The sequence below is a fragment of the Barbus barbus genome, assembly GCF_936440315.1.
Source record: "Barbus barbus genome assembly, chromosome: 3".
NCBI lineage: Eukaryota > Metazoa > Chordata > Actinopteri > Cypriniformes > Cyprinidae > Barbus > Barbus barbus.
Genome location: NC_136731.1, coordinates 13,703,005 through 13,724,066, shown reverse-complemented (window position 1 = coordinate 13,724,066; position 21,062 = coordinate 13,703,005). Strand labels below are relative to the sequence as shown.

Here is a 21,062-nt window from a genome sequence, read left to right as displayed (position 1 = left end):
ACGGAGCTCTGAGGGCGGAGACTCGACTCTCATATGAGAGGAAACTCTGACGCTCAGCAGGGAGCGGCATGCTCATAGGCAACCCTCTAAGTGAGGGGAGCAGTGCCAGCTCGACCAACAGGGTAGAGCTTGGAGGAGTACAGCAGCAACCAGGATCAGGTTGTTAAGTAACAAAGCTCTGGGAGCGGAAACTCTACTTACAGCAAAAGGGTTTCAAACACTCAGGAGGGAGCGGCATGCTCATAAATAACCCTCCACATTCTAGGCGAGGGGAGCAAAGCTAGCTCGACCTACAAACAGTTTTAGGGATACCTAACAACCCGAACAGGCTGCTGGAAATAGTATCAGGGTAAGGTAGCTGAACAGAAGGCAACGAGGGGTCAGGGAAACTGCTACTAGTTACCAAAGCATAGTAATAACGCCAACCTGATACCATTCTTAAAGTAGTTTGAACACACATCCAGCGAATCTGAAAATTGGATCGTACTCACCCATCCAAGGATCCCGCGCATAAGATCAGACCAAGAGGCGCAGAAAGGGCCTAGGTCCAGATCATCAGTAAGGCAGGTTCTAAAGCATAGAACCTAACCAAGTCATCATAGATCCGGTAGATGGAAAAAGTGAGCGTAGGAGGTGCTCACCTAGCCTCAGTTAGGTGGAGTGAACGGAGGTTGCAAGGGAATTAGAGAGGGAGATGTAAAAGCCCCCTGAAGGAAGGAAAGTCTCATCTTTCATCCTGGCCCGGGCGAGAGCGTTGTGAACGCCTCTTCCAGACCACGTCCCTCAGGTTCTGCCTACGTCCCGTCGACCTGCGCTTCCCTGAAGCCCTACCCGCAGGCGGGGGAGGGGCGCGAGTCGCGACACTAGCCTTCTGTACCCATCTTTGATCCCCAGATCCAGATGGGCCAGGACCCTCGCGTTGTTTGGGTTCAGACCTGGACCTTCTTGGGATGAAGGTTTTAAAAGCCGCTGAGCGCACCTTCGCCTCCCTAAACTTTTCAACCACCGCCTCGACGGAGGTACCAAAAAGTTCGGAAGGCGAAACCGGAGCATCGAGAAGAAAGCCCCTCTCTTTCTTCCCAACGTCTGCCAGGTTCAACCACAGCTGTCTCTCCGTTACCACCATGGCCCCCATGGACCTGCCCATAGCAGAGGCGGCCTGTTTGGTGGCTCGCAGAGCCAAATCAGTGGTGCGGCGCAACTCAGCCACCTCGTCAGGGGAAAGACCCTGACCTTTATCCAGGTCTTTCAGCAGATCAGCCTGATAAGCCTGAAGCACAGCCATCGTGTGCAACGAGGCGACAGCCTGACCTGCTGCTGCATATGCCTTACCATTCAAGCGAGATGACATCTGAAGGGGCTTAGATGGCAAGGAGGGAACCTGAAGAGAGGATGCCTTGCCCTCAGAGAGATAGCTAGCTAGCGTCTCTTCTATGGGAGGCATCCGCTCATAGCCGTTCTCACGCATCCCCTCAATATTAGCATAACTGGCATGCTGAAATCTAAAAATACGAGAGGAAAACGGCTTTTTCCATTCCTTCTCAACCTCCGTATGAAGGTCAGGAAGGAAAGGAAGGTTCACTTGAGCTGGGGGGTTATGGCCAGAGAGATAACGCTCATCGAGACGACCCCGCGGCGCCATCACTCTGGCCCGCTTCCACGGCAAGTCAAGCCTTGCCGAGGCGCGTTCCATAACTTCCAACAGCTCCTCATACGCAGGGCAGGAGGATTGAGAGGGCTCAGTCTCGACTTCTTCACCCTCAGACATCTCCTGCTCTTCCTGGGCAGGGCCCAGCAGAGCACTAGCTGTTGAATCAGATGGCGCCAGTGAAATCGCGTCATCATCCTCCAGCAGCTCGCCCTCGTTCGCGGGTGATGAGCGTGAGAAGGAAAGCCCCTTCTCTAACTCACCAGCGAGACTCACCTGCGAGCCCCATGAGCTCATTTTCCTCCGTGCCTCAGCAGCAGAGGGTCCTGAACCCCGGGAAGCAGATGGATGTCCCTCTTTCCTCAAAAAGAGAGACAAACGAGAGCGGAGCGTTTTCATGGGAAACCGCTCACAGTGCACGCATACTGCTCCCTCGAGAACACCGCGTGTGTGCTCTTCACCCAAACAAAAGACGCAAAGATTGTGTGAATCATCGGGTGTCAGATAACGCGGACACGGATGCACACACTTCTTAAACGCCTTGCTAGTGCTCGCCATATTATATTTAGAAAAACCGTTCTTACCTCGTGAATACACGCTTCAAACAAAGCAGTCATTGAAGACGAAGAAGAGGATGATGCTTTCTCCCGGCGCCCTTTTATACTGTGGCGCACCGAGAGTGACGTCATAGGCTGTCGCCGGCCAATACTTGGTGTTTTTGTATATATGCTTCAGACACGGGTCACGTAGATGGAGTTCCCCATAGCGACCTCTAGAGGACGCAGTTCGAAGTTCCCTTGATAGGGAACTCTATGAACATACTTGACTTGACTGGGGACGAATTTACATTTTATTAAAAAGTGTTTGCGTATTCTACACTCATGTCGTGTGCACTCATTAAGATAGGTTAGATGCCTCCCTGCCTCCATTCCGAGTCCCGATCAAGCACTTTACCGATTCAATTGGTCTCCACTCCTCCTCCTGCCTGGCTTTTTGGCTCGCATCACTCACCGCAGAGCAAGCCTGTTCTTGATCAAGCTGCTGTGAAAACGTAGAAAAGCCGACGAGGCAGAAGTTGCGGTGGAGCATTCTTTAGGCAGAGCCAAATACTTGATGCCTCCGTCTAGAGCGCTTTGGCATTGTGATTGGGTGGTTTATGCTGTCAATACAGGAGACACGTCAATGGGCAATGTGGCTGCTCGCTGTCCCTGCGTAATGGTCCTTGGCAAAAAAAAAAAAACATTCACTCGGCCCCTAAAATGAGTCGTCCCACCGGGAAAATGCCAATCCAGCCCTGCTTACAGGAAAGATTAAATGAAAATGACATCAAAGCTTTTCTGAAGATGGTCGGTTCTTTTCAAAGATACTTTCATATAAAAACATTCACGCTGCATTTTAATTTTGAAAAGTGCAGTGCTCCGTTTATTCAACGAAGTATAAGCCTTTTTAGAAAGTCTATTTGTGGCGGACAGTTTTGATATTGTGACATATCAAAATAACTCAACGTATGGGAAAGACTGGACTCTGCTATAAATCAAATAGACATAATCTAAGTGATAAAAAAACCCTCAAATTAGCGGTGAAATGTCGGCCGATTATGTCAAACGTCATATGCTCATTGGATGTCAAAACAACAAATGTCATGAAGGAAAAGTCAATATCTCGCCTGCGCTTTCATTTCGGACCATCTCCAAAAAGATAAAAAAAAAATAAACAAATAATTTACAAGTTTAACGTGCATTTACTAAAATAGGAAATATAATTAGTGCTCTTGTAATACGAAACGAAGGCAGGTCCGGATTAAATTCCCTCTGGATCCGGACCGGAGTTCGGACTTTGAGAAGTACTGCTCTAAATGAAAGAGCCAAATTTCCCATAGAAACCTGGCTAGACCAGCCAATGCACAGTCATAAGCACGTTTTGACTCCGCATGCGCATCGGCTGGTCTAGCCTGAAAAATAAGCTTTTTAAATGCTATTTGAGCATAGGAAACAACATTCATGGGGCAATTAATTTAAGATTTTTGTTGCTGATTTGACACATGTAGCTTAATTATGAGTTCAGCGAGCAGTTTTTGAGATTTCAGGATTCCTCCATTCATTAATATAAGTCTTGTACGAGCTGCCCGGAGGCATTGCAAGTATGGCTGCCGAGTGAAGAGACTTTCCTTGAAAGGGAGTTTCTTTTAAAATTGATTTATTTTCATTTTCATTTTTTTTATGATTTAATTAATTGTCAGCTCTTCAATAAACTCTCAACCCCCCTGCAGTTCCTTTATGAACCCTATTGGGAAACCTTGATATAATATAATATTTAATGCACTTCATGTTGTAAATTACAATGAATGGAACAAGTTTTCTTACTCTTTGCATTTTTTACATCATGGTACAAGATAATGCTATTTAAATCAATTTGATAAACGAGTTAAATCAAAAGTAATCCAAAAGTAATCTGATTGTACTACCTAAAATGTGTAATGTAATGGATTGTTACTGACTACAATTTTTGTCGTGTAATCTGGAATCAGTAACTGATTACAATTTGTAAGTAATCTACCCAGCTCTGTGTGTGTATATATATACTCAGTATATACTGTCCATTTATTTAAAAAAAATAATAATTAAACGCACATTTTTTTCTGAAATCACACACCTCATATTTCTGTTGTTGTTCCCGAATGCCAGAAATAAGTTCTAAAGCATCTCGAAAATGAAGCACACTAACATTATTACTGTTGCTGTAGATTATCTGGCTGTTTGGTGAAAGAGGAAGGTTGTGCTGCTCTGACATCAGCTCTGAGTTCAAACCTTTCACACCTGAGAGAGCTGGACCTGAGTAACAATCATCTGCAGGATTCAGGAGGGAAGCTGCTCGCTGCTGGACTGAAGAGTCCAAACTGTCAACTCAACATACTGAGGTTTGTGTTTCACACTGATTAATTTTGTGAGCTTTTTTTAGCTTGCTTTTATTTCAGTTTTAACTCACTTCTGGGTACCTATTTGTCCCCAAAATAAGGTTAAGTAGGTGCACACACGCACACACACCCCACACTGTTCTCTAAAATGAAGCACACTAACATTATTACTGTTTTTGTAGATTATCTGGCTGTTTGGTGAAAGAGGAAGGTTGTGCTGCTCTGACATCAGCTCTGAGTTCAAACCTTTCACACCTGAGAGAGCTGGACCTGAGTAACAATCATCTGCAGGATTCAGGAGGGAAGCTGCTCGCTGCTGGACTGAAGAGTCCAAAATGTCAACTCAACATACTGAGGTTTGTGTTTCACACTGATTAATTTTGTGAGCTTTTTTTAGCTTGCTTTTATTTCAGTTTTAACTCACTTCTGGGTACCTATTTGTCCCCAAAATAAGGTTAAGTAGGTGCACACACGCACACACACCCCACACTGTTCTCTAAAATGAAGCACACTAACATTATTACTGTTTTTGTAGATTATCTGGCTGTTTGGTGAAAGAGGAAGGTTGTGCTGCTCTGACATCAGCTCTGAGTTCAAACCTTTCACACCTGAGAGAGCTGGACCTGAGTAACAATCATCTGCAGGATTCAGGAGGGAAGCTGCTCGCTGCTGGACTGAAGAGTCCAAAATGTCAACTCAACATACTGAGGTTAGTGTTTCACACTGATTAATTTTGTGATTTTAATAATTACAGAAACGTTTATCTTTTTCCCTTCATTAGCCTACGACAAATCTACCTGCTCTCTACAGTTTTAGACAGAAATTGATTTTTTTATATTCTGCACTGTTTTATAATAGTATGTGTGTGTATATATATATATATATACACACACACATACATACAGTATATGTATATAAAACAGTGCAGAATGTAAACAATTTCAATTTGTAAATGATTGTTCTCTAAGCCCTGTCTTTAAAATATTACTGACCAAACCTACATTAACCACTGTTGGCTATCTAGCAACAAGCTAGCAGTTGCAAGAAACATGTTAGCATTGTGTTAACTCATGCTAGCAACATGTTAGTAATATGTTAAGTCATGCAAAAACATGCTAGCAATGTGTTATGTCAAGCTAGATACACATTAAAATGTAGCATAGGGCTATATCATTCTAGAAGCATGCTATCAACATATTAAATCATGCTAGCAACGTATGAAATCATCAGAATCTTCAAAAAATAACACTCTTAACAGAAATCTTAAGCCAACTTAATGTGAGTAAATGTGTGTGTGTGTGTGTGTGTGTGTATACAGCCATGGACAAAAATATCGGCACCCTTGGTAAATATGATCAAAGAAGGCTGTGAAAATTAATCTGCATCGTTAATCCTTTTATCTTTTATTTTTAAAAAATGAATTGGATAATACGAATTTAAAAGGGGGTAAATATCATTATGAAATCAATGTTTTTCTCAAATACATGTTGGACACAATTATTGGCACCCCTAGAAATTCTTATGAGTAAAATATCCATGAAGTATATTCCCATTCATATTCACAATTTCGAGCACTCCAGGGTGATTATGAACATAAAATTATCCAGCCCTGGCTTCCTGTTTCACAGAAATATAAATAGGAGGGAAAACAAAGCCCAAATTCCCTTAATCATCCATCACAATGAGAAAAACCAAAGAATATATTTCTGATGTGCAGCAAAAGATAATTGAGATTCACAAATTTGTGAAGAAAATTAGGCTTTAAGAAAAGAGCTAGAGCAGTGAAAATTCCCATTTCCACCATCAGAGCAATAATTAAGAATTTCCAATCAACATAAAATGTTACGAAACTGCCCGGAGGAGGACGTGTGTCTATATCGTCCTAATGCACGGTGAGAAGGAGAGTTTGAGTGGCTAAAGACTCTCCAAGGACCACTGCTGGAGAATTGCAGAAAATAGTTGAGTCTCGGGGTCAGAAAACCTTTAAAAAATGGTCAGATGAAACTAAAAAATTAGCTTTTTAGCAGCAAACACTCAAGATGGGTTTGTTGAACACATGGATAAAAAGTACCCCGTGTGTACAATGACATATACTGCAGTACTTTTGATGTTGTGGGCCTATATTTCTCCTGGAGGTCCTGGACGTCTTGTTTAGACACATGGCATCATGGATTCTATCAAATACCAACAGATAAAAAATCTATAAATGACTGACTAAATGACTGTTAGAAATCTTATATATAATGGGCATACAGACCTCAAAAACAAACACAAACCTCAAAAACAACACAAAAATGGATGACGGACGGAGCACAAAACCAAGCTTCTTGGAGAGTCTTTAGCCACTCAAACTCTCCTTCTCACCGTGCATTATGACAATATAGACACACGTCCTCTTCTTCGTAACATTTTCTGTTGATTGAAAATACTTAATTATTGCCCTTGTTACGGTCCCTGATATAGATGTCTAGAAGGCAAGAGGGACACATAACATAATAGACGGACAGCGACTAAAGTTTCCCAATCATTTATTCAAACATAAATTGCTCACAAAAATAACCAAAATAACAGAGACGGTCGGGGGGCCCAGTAACAAAGAAAAGAATAAATAAACTAACAAAACAAACTGGGCCTCCCCGCTCCAAACTAAAATTACAAACAAAGAAACAAAAAGCACGTGGCGACGTGGCGGTAGAGAAAACTGAAGCTGGTGGAGAGAGCCCGAAAGCGTCCGCCTCCTTCCTCTTTATAGCCTCGTCTCCCCGGCTCAACCAATAAGAAACTAGAATAAAAAAAGATGATAACAATAAGCACTCATGTTCATTTGAGGACTCTGGGCTGGGGCGTACGCGAGGCGCGCGTAACAGCCCTGATGGTGGAAATGGGAGTTTTCACTGCTCTAGCTCTTTTCTTTTTTTTTTTTGTTAACAACTGTTTTTTTGTTTATTATGTTTTATTTTGTGCAATGGTAGTAGAAAAAAAAGCAGCTGTACAAATTTAAAACCCACCCCTTGGTAGACTCAAAAAATAAATAAATAAAAATAAAGACGTTAATTAATATTAATAGATAAACAAATAACAATAAAATAATTTTACAAAGATTTTAGAAAAGAAGACACAACATTAAAAGCTGAATGCCATAAATTTACAGTTTTCACGTTAGATCCATGTATACGAGAAGTAGAGAGTTCCATCGAGATAATGTCCAACAAATACACCGTCCAGGTTCGTCTGTCCATTGTGTGAGGAGGATTCCAACGCCCAACGGTTGACAAGCATTTTTTTTGCTGCTGTGAGAGCAGCTAACAGTAAAGATCTTTGTTGGACGGACAAGGTGAAGTCCCAAAAGTCATTCATGAGAAAATGGCGCGGAGTCAAACATATCTCAGTACCCAACAAATATGATAGGTCCAAAAGGTGAGAGAGAGGGGCACTCCCCAAAACAAATGCAAAAACATGCCTAAACTGGGAACAGAGATTACACTTCGGAGAAGACAATAGATTCATATAAAAATATTTCATTGGAGTCAAGTAAACCCTATGCAGCAATTTCCAATGAATCATTTGGTGATTAGGGTTATTAGAAGACAATTTAAACATACCCCATACCTGATCGGAAAATAAACATTCACATCCTCATTAAGATCCTTAGCCCAAACAGTTGTGATAGATAAAGGTTTATATGAATGCTCAAGAAGAAAGAGATAGATGACTAAAGCAGAGGAGGGAGATTCCTCAGAAGGAAGGATTAGTTTGTGCAAAGGGTGAACAGGTATATGAGAGTTCCAAGGAACCCCATATGCCTGTAGGGCCGATCTAATGCGCAAATACATAAAAAAGGAGGCGCCTGGCAGATTATATTAAGTTTTAAGATTCTGGAAGGATTTTAAACCACTATCATCATAAATATCTCCCAGAGTGTTTACTTTATTAATTACTTAATTGAGTCCATTGCGGACAATGAAATGAAGTACTGCCTGACAAAAGGTTATTATTGTGCAAAATAGGTGAATGCCTATGCCATTTTGTAGCTAGTTGTGAACGTCTTTCAACATCCCTCCATGTGGAGAGGAGGTGGGTTACAATGGGACCAAACCGAGATTTACACTGCCTAAGCGGAACTCCCGAAAAAACAAGATGCATCAATTTATACGGATAAACAATAGATTCCTCAATTGCTCTCCAAGACACAGAAGCGTCAGGATCAAACCAAACTGCTAAATGGCGGAGGGAAAAGGCTTGAGCATAAAGTCTAAAATTAGGGAAAGAAAGACCTCCATGTAATCTACATCGTTGTAAGGTAGTCAGTTTAATATGAGGATGTTTCCCATCCCATATATACCTTGAAACACATGCATCTAGTTTCTTCCATTAGCCAACCGGTGGAGCAAGAGGAATCATGGAAGAAAATAAATTGATACGTGGGAGAACATTCATTTTAATCACAGATGTACAGGCCTGAAAAGAAGTAGGAAGACGAGACCAATTTTCCAAATCTGACGATACTTTGGCTAGAATACCATTGGAAGGATGATACATGGGAGAACATTCATTTTAATCACAGATGTACAGGCCTGAAAAGAAGTAGGAAGACGAGACCAATTTTCCAAATCTGACGATACTTTGGCTAGAATACCATTGGAAGGAAAAACATCTATCCCCAAGTACTTAAAGTTTTGAACCAATGGAATAGATATAGAAAGGGACATGGAATCAATTTTAGAATTGAGGGGAAGTAAACATGACTTACTCCAATTAATTTTAAACCCTGAGAGAGATCCAAAATGGTCAAATAAATTCAACACATGAGAAATAGACTGTGACGGCTTCTCCAAAAACAATAAGATATCATCAGCAAACAAAGAAATATGATGATGAGTATTCTGTATATTTATGTGAGAAATAGTTTCAGATTGTCGGACCACTAGTGCTAAGGGTAGGGCAAATAACAGAAGAAAGTGGGCAACCCTGACGAGTACCTCAATGTTTAAAGAATGGGTTAGAGTGAACAGCACCTGTGAGAACAGTGGCTACTGGATTGGCATACAGAACTTTTATCATATTTATGAAACTCGATCCCAGACCGTTGAACCGCCCATAAATGGTTCCATTCTAGCTTGTCAAAAGCTTTCATCGCATCTAGAGATAATACAGCCCAAGGGGAGGACAAACTATTCTTTGAATTAATAATATGATATAACCTGCTTAAGTTATCCGAAGCTGAGCGAGATTTAATGAATCCTGTTTGGTCATGATGAACTAGCCTATTCAGAAATTTCTCTAGATGACGAGATAGTACTTTAGCATATAATTCAAATTCAAATTTTATTTGTCACATACATATACATACGTAGTACGACATGTAGTGAAATGTATTGTACGACTGTCCAACAAATTGTCCAACAAAATTAAGAAAAACCTCAAGTTTACAAAAATACAAATAGAAAAAGTACAGTAAACATATATACAGAATAAACTAGCAATAAAATAAAATAACAAATAGATATGAGAATAAAAATAGATATGAGGAATAAAAAATAGAATATGATTCTATATAGATTCTATAAAAAGTAAAGTGTATGTCAGTGATAAAGTGTCCGTGTGCTGTGCTGTGCAGTAAAGTGTATAAGTGAGTAAAAGGATACTAAAGACAAAGACAAATGGTATGTAAGTCCCACTCATTTATCCTTACGTAATAACATCAGTCCCTATCAAAGAAAGTGGACGGTAACTAGAACAGGAAGTCGGATCTTTATATTTTTTTAACAAGAGAAAAATAACAGCTGTATTAATAGATGGGGGAAATGAGCCTTGAGTAACTGAAAAATTTATCATATCATGAGGGGGCCTAAATCCGACCAAAAAGTAGTATACAATTCGATTGGAATGCCATCTATGCCTGGGGATTTCCCCTTGTTCATAGATCGAATTGCTGACTCCAGCTCCTGAAGAGTGATCGGTTTAGCCAGGTATTCTGAATCCGAATCTGACAGCCTAGGTAAATCAAGGTTGGACAGAAAAGATGCAAAAGGGTCAGGGTCACCATCAGCAGAAGTAGTATAGAGGTTAGAGTAAAAAGAGTGAAAGGCGATATTAATGTCTTTTGAGTCTGTCATAATGAGCCCAGATTGGGATTTCACTCCTGAAATATTAGCAAACTTTTCATTGTTGCGTAATCTTAGGGCTAAAAGGTGGCTTGGTCTACTCCCTTAAAATAATAATTCTGCCCAGAATCTCAGTAATGAATTGAGTTCGGATGTAACCGCCATGATTTTACTGAGTGTATTGTCTGAGAAACAACGCTGATTACCTCTAGTCAGATTCTGGAGCTATGATTCCAGTTCAACTATCTTTTTGTGTTGGTTTTTCTGAAGGAAAGAGGCATTGGAATGCCATCTATGCCTGGGGATTTTCCCTTGTTCATAGATCGAATTGCTGACTCCGGCTCCTGAAGAGTGATTGAAGAGTGATCGGTTTAGTCAGGTAATCCGAATCTGACTAGGTAGATCGGTTTAGCCAGGTATTCCGAATCTGACTAGGTAAATCAAGGTTGGACAGAAAAGATGCAAAAGAGTCAGGGTCACTATCAGCAGAAGAAGTATAGAGGTTAGAGTAAAAAGAATGAAAGGCGATATTAATATCTTTTGGGTCTGTCATAATGAGCCCAGATTGGGATTTCACTGCTGAAATATTAGCAAACTTTTCATTGTTGCGTAATCTTAGGGCTAAAATGTGGCTTGGTCTACTCCCTTAAAATAATAATTCTGCATATGAAGTTTGCAGAAGGAAAGAGGCATATGAAATTGAGTTATTCCTTATAAATACTTTAACTGCATTCCAAAGTGTTCGAGGATCATCCACTGAACCTTTGTTAATTTCAATAAACTCAGCAAATTTATTTCTGAATTGACTGCAAAAATTTTCATCCTGTAACAAGTGTTAAATCACCATCTAGTGGCACGAGATGGCCGAGGGATCAAAGATAATCTGCACAAATTTCCATCATGATCCGACAAAGATAAGGAACAGATATCGGCATCACAAACAGCTGAAGATAAAAATGTAGAAATGAAAATATAGTCAATTCGCGAATAGGATTTATGAGTAGCAGAAAAGAAAGTGAAGGAATTAGCAGAGAGATTTAATAAACGCCAACTATCCACCAACGAGGATGAGGTTACACATTGCCGAAGTTTGTCAGAACACAAAGCTTGAGAGTGTGATTCCTTTGGTCCAGGTCTATCTATGTGACATTACAGAATTCGTATCTGCACCCAATACAATTTCAAAATCTGAAAACTTCAAGAGATAGGTTGGCAAAACAGAAAAAAAGTAGAGTCAGGAGTACAAGGGGCATAAACTGAGAGAAATACAATATTCCTATTCTCCACTATTGTTTTTATATGTGTTATTCTACCATCTGTATCAGCCTTTATCACAGCCTTCATCTAAAATAATAATATTTAAAGTCCTCCGGACCAATATTAGAACACCCTTGGTTTTAGTATCCGAAGATGAGTGAGATACCACTTCATAAAACTTATTATTACACCTGCGTATATCCTACTCTTTCAAATGGGATTCTTGAACTAACACTATATCAATCTTTCTTCTTCGCAAAAAATCCAGAAAACCTGTACGTTTTTGAGGGCCATTTAGCCCATTAATATTACAACTCAGAATATTAAGGTCAGTCATAGTTGTCAAACAGAATTACTGCATAATAAGACAAAATACAAGTTTGAGAATAAAACCAGTTGAGTCTACCATTAAAACACCCCCCACCCTCCCCGTTACCATTCAAAAAAACATAAACACATTCCCATGAACTATGGCAGATCAAACCAAGAGCAACCCTTGATCTGCCAGCACCCTTAACATGGTCCGTGGCGTCAACAAAAATCTGCACATTACTGTAGCACCAACATTTGGCCCCATAGTCACATATTGACTAGGTAGTATTTCTGTTTTAAAAAATTTAATAAAAATAATAATAAAAGAAAATAAAGAAAATAAAAAAATAAAAAAAGATAGAAAGAAAAGTGAGATACAGAATACAACTAAAACAAATAAAATATCATAATCAGTAAGCGATACTGTTCTGCACAATGAACTATGAATTAAGAAGTGAACATTAAATTGAACAGTGAAAGATACAGTCACCTAACCATTTAGAACATCTCTTCTCTGATTAGACAGCAAATGACCAGCTGAAGCTCACTGAGAGTTGGTGGATGAAAGGGATCTGAGAAAAATTCTTGCTTCTTCTGGGGAGTATAGCATTTTAGGTTCACCTTGATTCAGAATGACCTTCAGCGTTGCAGGATAAAGGAGAAAATTCTGGATGCCAGCGTCTCTCATCTCCTTCCTAATTGGCGCAAATGCACTACTTCTTTTTGCGGTGACCGGAGAAAAATCTGGAAAGACAGACAGCATTGCTCCGTCTGAAGATTTCAACAGGGCATGAAGTCTGGCAGCCCACAGAATGAGCTCCCTGTCCGTGTACCGCAGCAGTTTAAAGATGAAAACCTGTGGTTTAGCGCGATCTGAGGAGAGCCTTGTGTACACGCAATACGCTCGTTCCACTTCAATCTCTTTCCCCCCAGAGACGGGAGCCACGTCGGTAGCAATCTTTTCAAAAAGCCCATAGGGTCGTCCTTTTCGGAACCTTCAGGCAATCCAACCAGATGCAGATTTCTGCGCCTATTGCGATCCTGCAAGTCCACAACCTGTTGCTCAAGCTCGTCAATGCGCCTATCATGATCTGTGACGACTTTCTTTTGTTCTCTCATCTCCCCTGTAAGAAGATCCAGTTTAGAGCATAGCGACTGAACAACTGACATGTGAGAAGCGAACTCGTTCCGCATCGCTGTCAACTCGGTTCTTAGAATGTCCTCAAAGTGTGGAACAGTGTTCGCCATCTTGTCCATATCGCTCGCTTGGATTTCTTCTTAATCTGAGAAGCCGATGGAGACAACTCCTGCTGTTTACGACTGGATGCCATTAGGTAAAGCACCACAAATGAATAAAACTTAAAACAAAACGAAAAAAAATCTGCAAAAAGAGGCCAAACATACGAAGCTCTACTCGAGTGCGACTAGATTCATGAGCACGTCACGTGACTCCTCTTAAACTCACATTCTTACCCTCTAGCTCTTTTCTTAAACACCATCACACACCCCACACTGTTCCCAAATTCCAGAAATAAGATCGGAAGCATCTCTAAAATGAAGCACACTAACATTATTATTCTTGTTGTAGATTATCTGGCTGTTTGGTGAAAGAGGAAGGTTGTGCTGCTCTGACATCAGCTCTGAGTTCAAACATTTCACACCTGAGAGAGCTGGACCTGAGTAAGAATGACCTGCAGGATTCAGGAGTGAAGCTGCTCTCTGCTGGACTGAAGAGTCCAAATCAACTCAACGTACTGAGGTTCATGATTCATATTGATTTATATTTTAATAATAGTGTGTGTGTGTGAGAGAGACTATACCTCTAATTTTGTAATGAAATAATAATTAATTGCATAAAAATAATTGCTCAATGTGTTAAACATGTTAAACAACAAAAACATAGTGGGGGGGGGGGGGGGGGGGGGGGGGGGTATTCCAGAAAGCAGGTTATGTGACATACCCGGGTATGTTTAAGGTAAGTAAACGGATAAACTCAGCTTTCGGTTCCAAAAACGGAGCTAACTTTCAGAGTAAGTAGCCATAGCAACTTACTCTCTGGACATAACCTGCTCCGGAGTAGGTTATGTTTCAGGGTTGGTTTACTTCAGTACTATCAGCGAATGCGTGACCTACTGACCAGAATCCAGTGGGCGTGACCGATTGTACACAATATGATATATTATTACAATATAGTTATGTAATATACTATATATGTATATATATATATATATATATATATATATATATATATATATATATATATATATATATATATATATATATATACATACATACATACATACATACATACATACATACATACATATACACTCACCTAAAGGATTATTAGGAACACCTGTTCAATTTCTCATTAATGCAATTATCTACATATCTGCATTTAGGGGTGTGGTCCTGGTCAAGACAATCTCCTGAACTCCAAACTGAATGTCAGAATGGGAAAGAAAGGTGATTTAAGCAATTTTGAGCATGGCATGGTTGTTGGTGCCAGACGAGCCGGTCTGAGTATTTCACAATCTGCTCAGTTATTGGGATTTTCACGCACAACCATTTCTAGGGTTTACAAAGAATGGTGTGAAAAGGGAAAAACATCCAGTATGCGGCAGTCCTGTGGGCGAAAATGCCTTGTTGATGTTAGAGGTCAGAGGAGAATGGGCCGACTGATTCAAGCTGATAGAAGAGCAACTTTGACTGAAATAACCACTCGTTACAACCGAGGTATGCAGCAAAGCATTTGTGAAGCCACAACACGCACAACCTTGAGGCGGATGGGCTACAACAGCAGAAGACCCCACCGGGTACCACTCATCTCCACTACAAATAGGAAAAAGAGGCTACAATTTGCACGAGCTCACCAAAATTGGACGGTTGAAGACTGGAAAAATGTTGCCTGGTCTGATGAGTCTCGATTTCTGTTGAGACATTCAGATGGTAGAGTCAGAATTTGGCGTAAACAGAATGAGAACATGGATCCATCATGCCTTGTTACCACTGTGCAGGCTGGTGGTGGTGGTGTAATGGTGTGGGGGATGTTTTCTTGGCACACTTTAGGCCCCTTAGTGCCAATTGGGCATCGTTTAAATGCCACGGCCTACCTGAGCATTGTTTCTGACCATGTCCATCCCTTTATGACCACCATGTACCCATCCTCTGATGGCTACTTCCAGCAGGATAATGCACCATGTCACAAAGCTCGAATCATTTCAAATTGGTTTCTTGAACATGACAATGAGTTCACTGTACTAAAATGGCCCCCACAGTCACCAGATATCAACCCAATAGTGCATCTTTGGGATGTGGTGGAACGGGAGCTTCGTGCCCTGGATGTGCATCCCACAAATCTCCATCAACTGCAAGATGCTATCCTATCAATATTGGCCAACATTTCTAAAGAATGCTTTCAGCACCTTGTTGAATCAATGCCACGTAGAATTAAGGTAGTTCTGAAGGCGAAAGGGGGTCAAACACAGTATTAGTATGGCGTTCCTAATAATCCTTTAGGTGAGTGTATGTATGTATGTGTATGTGTGTATGTATGTATATATATATATATATATATATATATATGTGTGTGTGTGTGTGTGTGTGTGTATGTATGTGTGTATATATATGTATGTATGTGTATATGTACTTTACTTTTATTCTACTCAATTTAAAGTAAAAGTACCACAATTTAATTATACTCAAGAAAGTAGAAAAAATGTACTCAAGTACTGTAATGAAAGTATTTCAATAAGTTACTTTCCACTTCTGGTGATTAATCAGTGAAATAATCGGCAATTAGTTGATCAATCGTTAAATTGCAGCCCTATTCTCCACTGAAAACTAGAGTTTATAGGCTCTGCCAGCTACCTTTAGGGAATCCCAATACCCCCAAATCCTCACATTTTGTGAGTTTCCCTAATCAAACACACCTTATTTAATTTATCAGCTTATGAGTAGAGACTGTAATACCTGAAATGGTTGTGTCAGATGAGAGAAACTTTGTAAGGTGCAGTATGCAACATGCATTCTTCTGAAATTCTATATCTTAGATCAGTAAACGTTCTTTTAGGCCATACCACAGTGCATTATTGTGTAGTCTGCCTTTATTAATTCCTCAATTAGCTACTATAAAAAGGAAGGAAAGGACAGTTCAATGCAAGAGCTAATTGCTATATAAACAGCAGTGATTACGCAGTTTTGTCTATACAGCAGCAGCAAATGCTCTACTGCAGCGGTTCCCAAACTAGGGTGTGCAGACTGACCACCAGGGGTGCGTGAGAGAATGTTTGTAATGGCGTAAAAATTGTCTTTTTATTATTTTTATGTATTTACCTTGGATAAACTTCACATGTTGTATTTGTATTGAGAGAGAGAGAGAAAAAAAATCACATTACAAGTTGTAATTTGCAACCTATAAATTATTCACGGTTTCATTTTGCGGTTAATCATCTGTTTCAAAATAGCCCCGCCCTTTCACATTAGGCGCTAAGTGATAGTAAATTCATAAAAAAAAATTTACTTACTATATTCATCAAAATGGAGACCTGGTTTAAAACTGGCACTTTAAAGAAATCAAGGGACAGTAGGGATGAGCCATCTACATCGGCCTCTTCTATGGAGATGTGCACCGGCCTTGAATATATGGAGAAACCCGATCGAGCGGACTCGGAGGAGAACGGATGAGAAGAAGAGGCGGGGAACAGAGAAATCCAGCAGAGATGTGCTGATGAAAAGAATTAGGCCTACGCTAGAGAGTGAGAAAATGTCAAGTAAGAAACGCAAATATTGCAACAGTTACATTGGTTTCGGGTTTACATGGATTGGAGATGCAGAAAATCCAAATCCGCACTGTGTAGTCTGTAGTGAAGTTTTAGCAAATAGCAGTCTCAAGCCCTCATATATGGTCCGGCACTTACAAACAAGACACAGCCACTTACAAGACATGCCTGCAAGTTTTTTTCAAGGGAAATTGGAGGAACTGCAGAAGAAGAAAAAAATGATCCACTCCCATTCAAGCTTAGGGGCTTCCAAAAATGCACAGAGAGCTTCATATCTGGCAAGTTACCACATAGCTAAAAGAGGCATGCCCCACACAATTGGAGAAAATCTGTTCTTACCTGTTGCCAAAGATATGGTAAACTGTATGCTCGGAGAGAAAGCTGCAAAGACGCTGGACAAATTCCCTCTCTCCGACAATACTGTGGCTTGTCGCATTCAATATCTGCCGACATCCTCAGTCAGCTAATAAGCAGAATAAAAAACAGCAAATTTTTCTCACTGCAAGTTGATGAGTCCGCTGACGTAGACAATCTATCTAATCTTCTGGTGTATGTCCGTTATTTATTTGAGAACACAGTGTATGAAGATTTTTTGTTTTGCCGTCCCCTTACCACTCGTTCAACAGGGGAAGATATTTTTAATTTGATGGATAGCTTTTTCAGAGTAAACGAAATTGACTGGGCGCGCGACGTTGGAATTTGTACAGACGGGGCGAAATCAATGACAGGGAGGCACAAAGGAGCAGTAGCTTTCATCCGAAAAGTTGCACCATCAGTTTCCTGGGTACACTGCAGCATCCACCGAGAAGCTCTAGCAACAAAAAACATGCCAGATGAACTTTTGTTTGTACTTAACGACGTTGTGAAAATCGTCCATTAAATTAATATATTTTCCGCACAATATGCAACGAAATGGGCAGCAAGTATGAAACACTTCTGCTGCACACAGGAGTGTGCTGGTTATCACGTGGAAAGGTCTTGTCAAGAATTTTTGCGCTCAGATGTGAAGTGCAGGAATTATTTTGTTCATAACCCATTTCATTTGTCTTCATTCTTGCAAGATGACATCTGGCTTCAGAAGCTGGCATATCTGGCAGACATATTTTCTACACTTAATGAACTTAATTTAAGTCTGAAGGGCCTTAGTACTACCATTTTTAACACCCAGGACAAAGTTGAAGAACTTATTAAAAAGCTAGTCTTCTGGGCTAACTTTATAAATACAAACTCCACCGAGTTTCTTGGTTTCCTCTGCTGTCTGAAATTGCTGCACTTGTGCACTTGCACTGTGATTACGTCAAAGGCCTCATAATTAAACATCTCAAGCAGCTCAGCCAAAATCTGCGGACTTACTTCCGCCCTATGGACCAGTCTCAGACATGGATACTGAATCCTTTTGATGTCACTCCTCCAATCCCACATCTCTCTTATTTCAAGAGCAAGAACAATTACTAGAGTTATCATCTGATGGGAGACACAACATACTTTTAAAAAATAAGTCACTTGTGGATTTCTGGGCTTCAGCAATGGTGGCGTATCCAGGATTGTCAAAACAGGCACTGAAAGTGTTGATGCCCTTTGCAACCACGTACTTATGTGAGGCAGGCTTTTCTGCACTGACATTGTAGAAAACCAAAATAAAAAGATAGGAAGCAATATTTTTGTCACAGAATAGCCCGTCTCCACCTTCACTGATCACTTCCACCTGCACCTCATCTAATCATGCGCACCTGATCATCGTCACCATCATCATCCTGCACACTAGAAATGCACGCACCTCCAGTCACTCTTGGTCCAATCTTCCGTCCAGCCCACCTGAGTTCCCGCTGGTTCCGTCCAGCCGTCCTGAAGTCCCGCTGGTTCCGTCCAGCCGTCCTGAAGTCCCGCTGGTTCCGCCCAGCCGTCCTGAAGTCCCGCTGGTTCCGTCCAGCTCCGCGCTACAAGAGCGCCCCCCGAGAATCTAGTTCTCAAGCCACGGCCAGGAGTGCCGATCCCGATCCCCGAGAATCCAGTTCTCAAGCCACGACCAGGAGTGCCGTTCCCGAATCCCGAGAATCCAGTTCTCAAGTCTCGGCCAGGAGTGCCGATCCCAATCCCCGAGAATCCAGTTCTCAAGCCACGGCCAGGAGTGCCGATCCCGAATCCAGTTCTCAAACCACGGCCAGGAGTGCCGATCCCGAAACCCGAGAATCCAGTTCTCAAGCCACGGCCAGGAGTGCCGATCCCAAATCACGAGAATCCAGTTCTCTAACCACGGCCAGGAGTGCTGTTCCCGACCCTCAAGTGTCCGTGCTGCAAGAGCGCCCTCAAGTGCCCGCTCCTCCAGAGCGCCCCAAGAGCCCTCTCCTCCTGAGCGTTCCCATGAACTTGCTCCTCCAGTTTGGCCCCTTATGGGGAACATTCCCAAAGAAATTTCTTTTTTTGGGGGGGGGCTATATACTTGTAATCCAATAGTGGCCTTGCTAGGGACATTGGTCAGGGCCACTATGGCTCGATCGTCATGGCCTCATGATTCCCTTTGGGCTCCCCTAAAAAGAATACGGCCAAGGCCGTCCAAGCTCGCTGATCCACCATGGCCTCCCAAGGCTCCTGATCCACCATGGCGTCCCGAGTCTCCTGCTCCGCCATGGCCTCCCGAGTCTCCGGATCCGCCACGGTCTCCTGAGTCTTCAGTCCTGCCCTGGCCTCCTAAGGCTCCTGATCCACCCTGGAGGCTTCCCTGTCCTGTCCTGGTTCTGCTCCAGCCTCCAGGGCTCCCACCCCCCCTCCCCGGTATTATTGTTACGTCGCGGGACGCGCCGTCCGGGAGGGGGAGGTAATGTCACAGAATAGCCCGTCTCCACCTTCACTGATCACTTCCACCTGCACCTCATCTAATCATGCGCACCTGATCATCGTCACCATCATCATCCTGCACACTAGAAATGCACGCACCTCCAGTCACTCTTGGTCCAATCTTGAAGTAACATGCTGCAAGCTGTTGTGACTACGAGGACCGACATCGTACGAAGCTACTGGCTGAGTATACTACCTGAAATTCCCTACCTGTTATACTTACTTTCTGCCCTGTTCCTCGTCATCCTCTTCGCTCACAGAATCCAGTTCCTGGGTGAACACCGTCTTTCCCCAAGTTCTCTGGGACTCCAGTTATCCACGGATCTGCAAAGAAAAGAGAGACTGTTGGAAACCTGACTATCTATTCCCAAATTCACGAAGAATCACTACTCGCCTATTTCCATGTCGTCCACCTTTGCTGTGTGTTCCTCAACTCTGTGAATAAACCCTTTCACTTGAATCACTTACCTTTGTGTCCCACAGTTCCGTTACAATTTTTTATTTATAACTGAATTTTTTATATTTTCTAATATACAGAAAATATGTGTATTTAGTTATTGTAGTTCAAAAATGTGGAGCTTAATCGGAGAAAGGTGGTGGGGGTGCTTGACAGGTGTCAAACACTAGAAAGGGGTGCACACAGCAAAAAGTTTGGGAACCACTGCTCTACTGTATGTAGTTGCTGACAGTATACAGTGACTAAGCATTGTGGATATGAGAATGCATTAAAGTGATATAGGGTTGGGAAGGTTACTTTTAAATGTATTTCACTTCAGATTACAAAATGCATGCTTTTTTACCATATTTTGTTAGATTAATCAAGTTCAGTAACAATCTAAATACTTTGGAATGCTTAAGGTGAGGGGCATAAACTTTGGTGTCTTTCTTTTATGCTAACCACTTCTAAATAAAAATGGGTAATCTAAAGCAATTATAAATGCATTAAAAATATTGAGATAATATTACTGTTTTAAATATACCATTTTAAACATTGAAATATTAAATGTTGGTGGGGAAATAAATTGCTTTAAAAATTAAACTAAAACCACCAGTAGGTTGCAGTAAATCACTGTCTTAATGAATGAGTCATGAATCATTCAAATTCAATTTTATTAATTCAAAAGGACTTATTCATTAAGGAATGAAGCAAGTGATTTTATGAATGTATTCAAATGTTTTGCTCAGCCGATTCATTCAAAACACAGATTCAA

At 41.3% G+C, this 21,062-nt stretch overlaps 1 protein-coding gene across 3 annotated transcripts in view; it reads left to right on the top strand.

Annotated features, from left to right (window-relative positions):
• LOC306846281 (uncharacterized protein) overlaps positions 1 to 21,062 on the top strand; it is a 59,154-nt gene that overhangs the window by 32,092 nt on the left and 6,000 nt on the right. For all 3 annotated transcript variants that reach the window (XM_079379539.1, XM_079379538.1, XM_079379540.1), the window contains exons 14-17: positions 4,392 to 4,565; positions 4,745 to 4,918; positions 5,098 to 5,271; positions 13,824 to 13,994. In XM_079379539.1, coding sequence (XP_079235665.1) covers positions 4,392 to 4,565; positions 4,745 to 4,918; positions 5,098 to 5,271; positions 13,824 to 13,994 — 693 coding nt within the window. The remainder of the gene's footprint in view (positions 1 to 4,391; positions 4,566 to 4,744; positions 4,919 to 5,097; positions 5,272 to 13,823; positions 13,995 to 21,062) is intronic.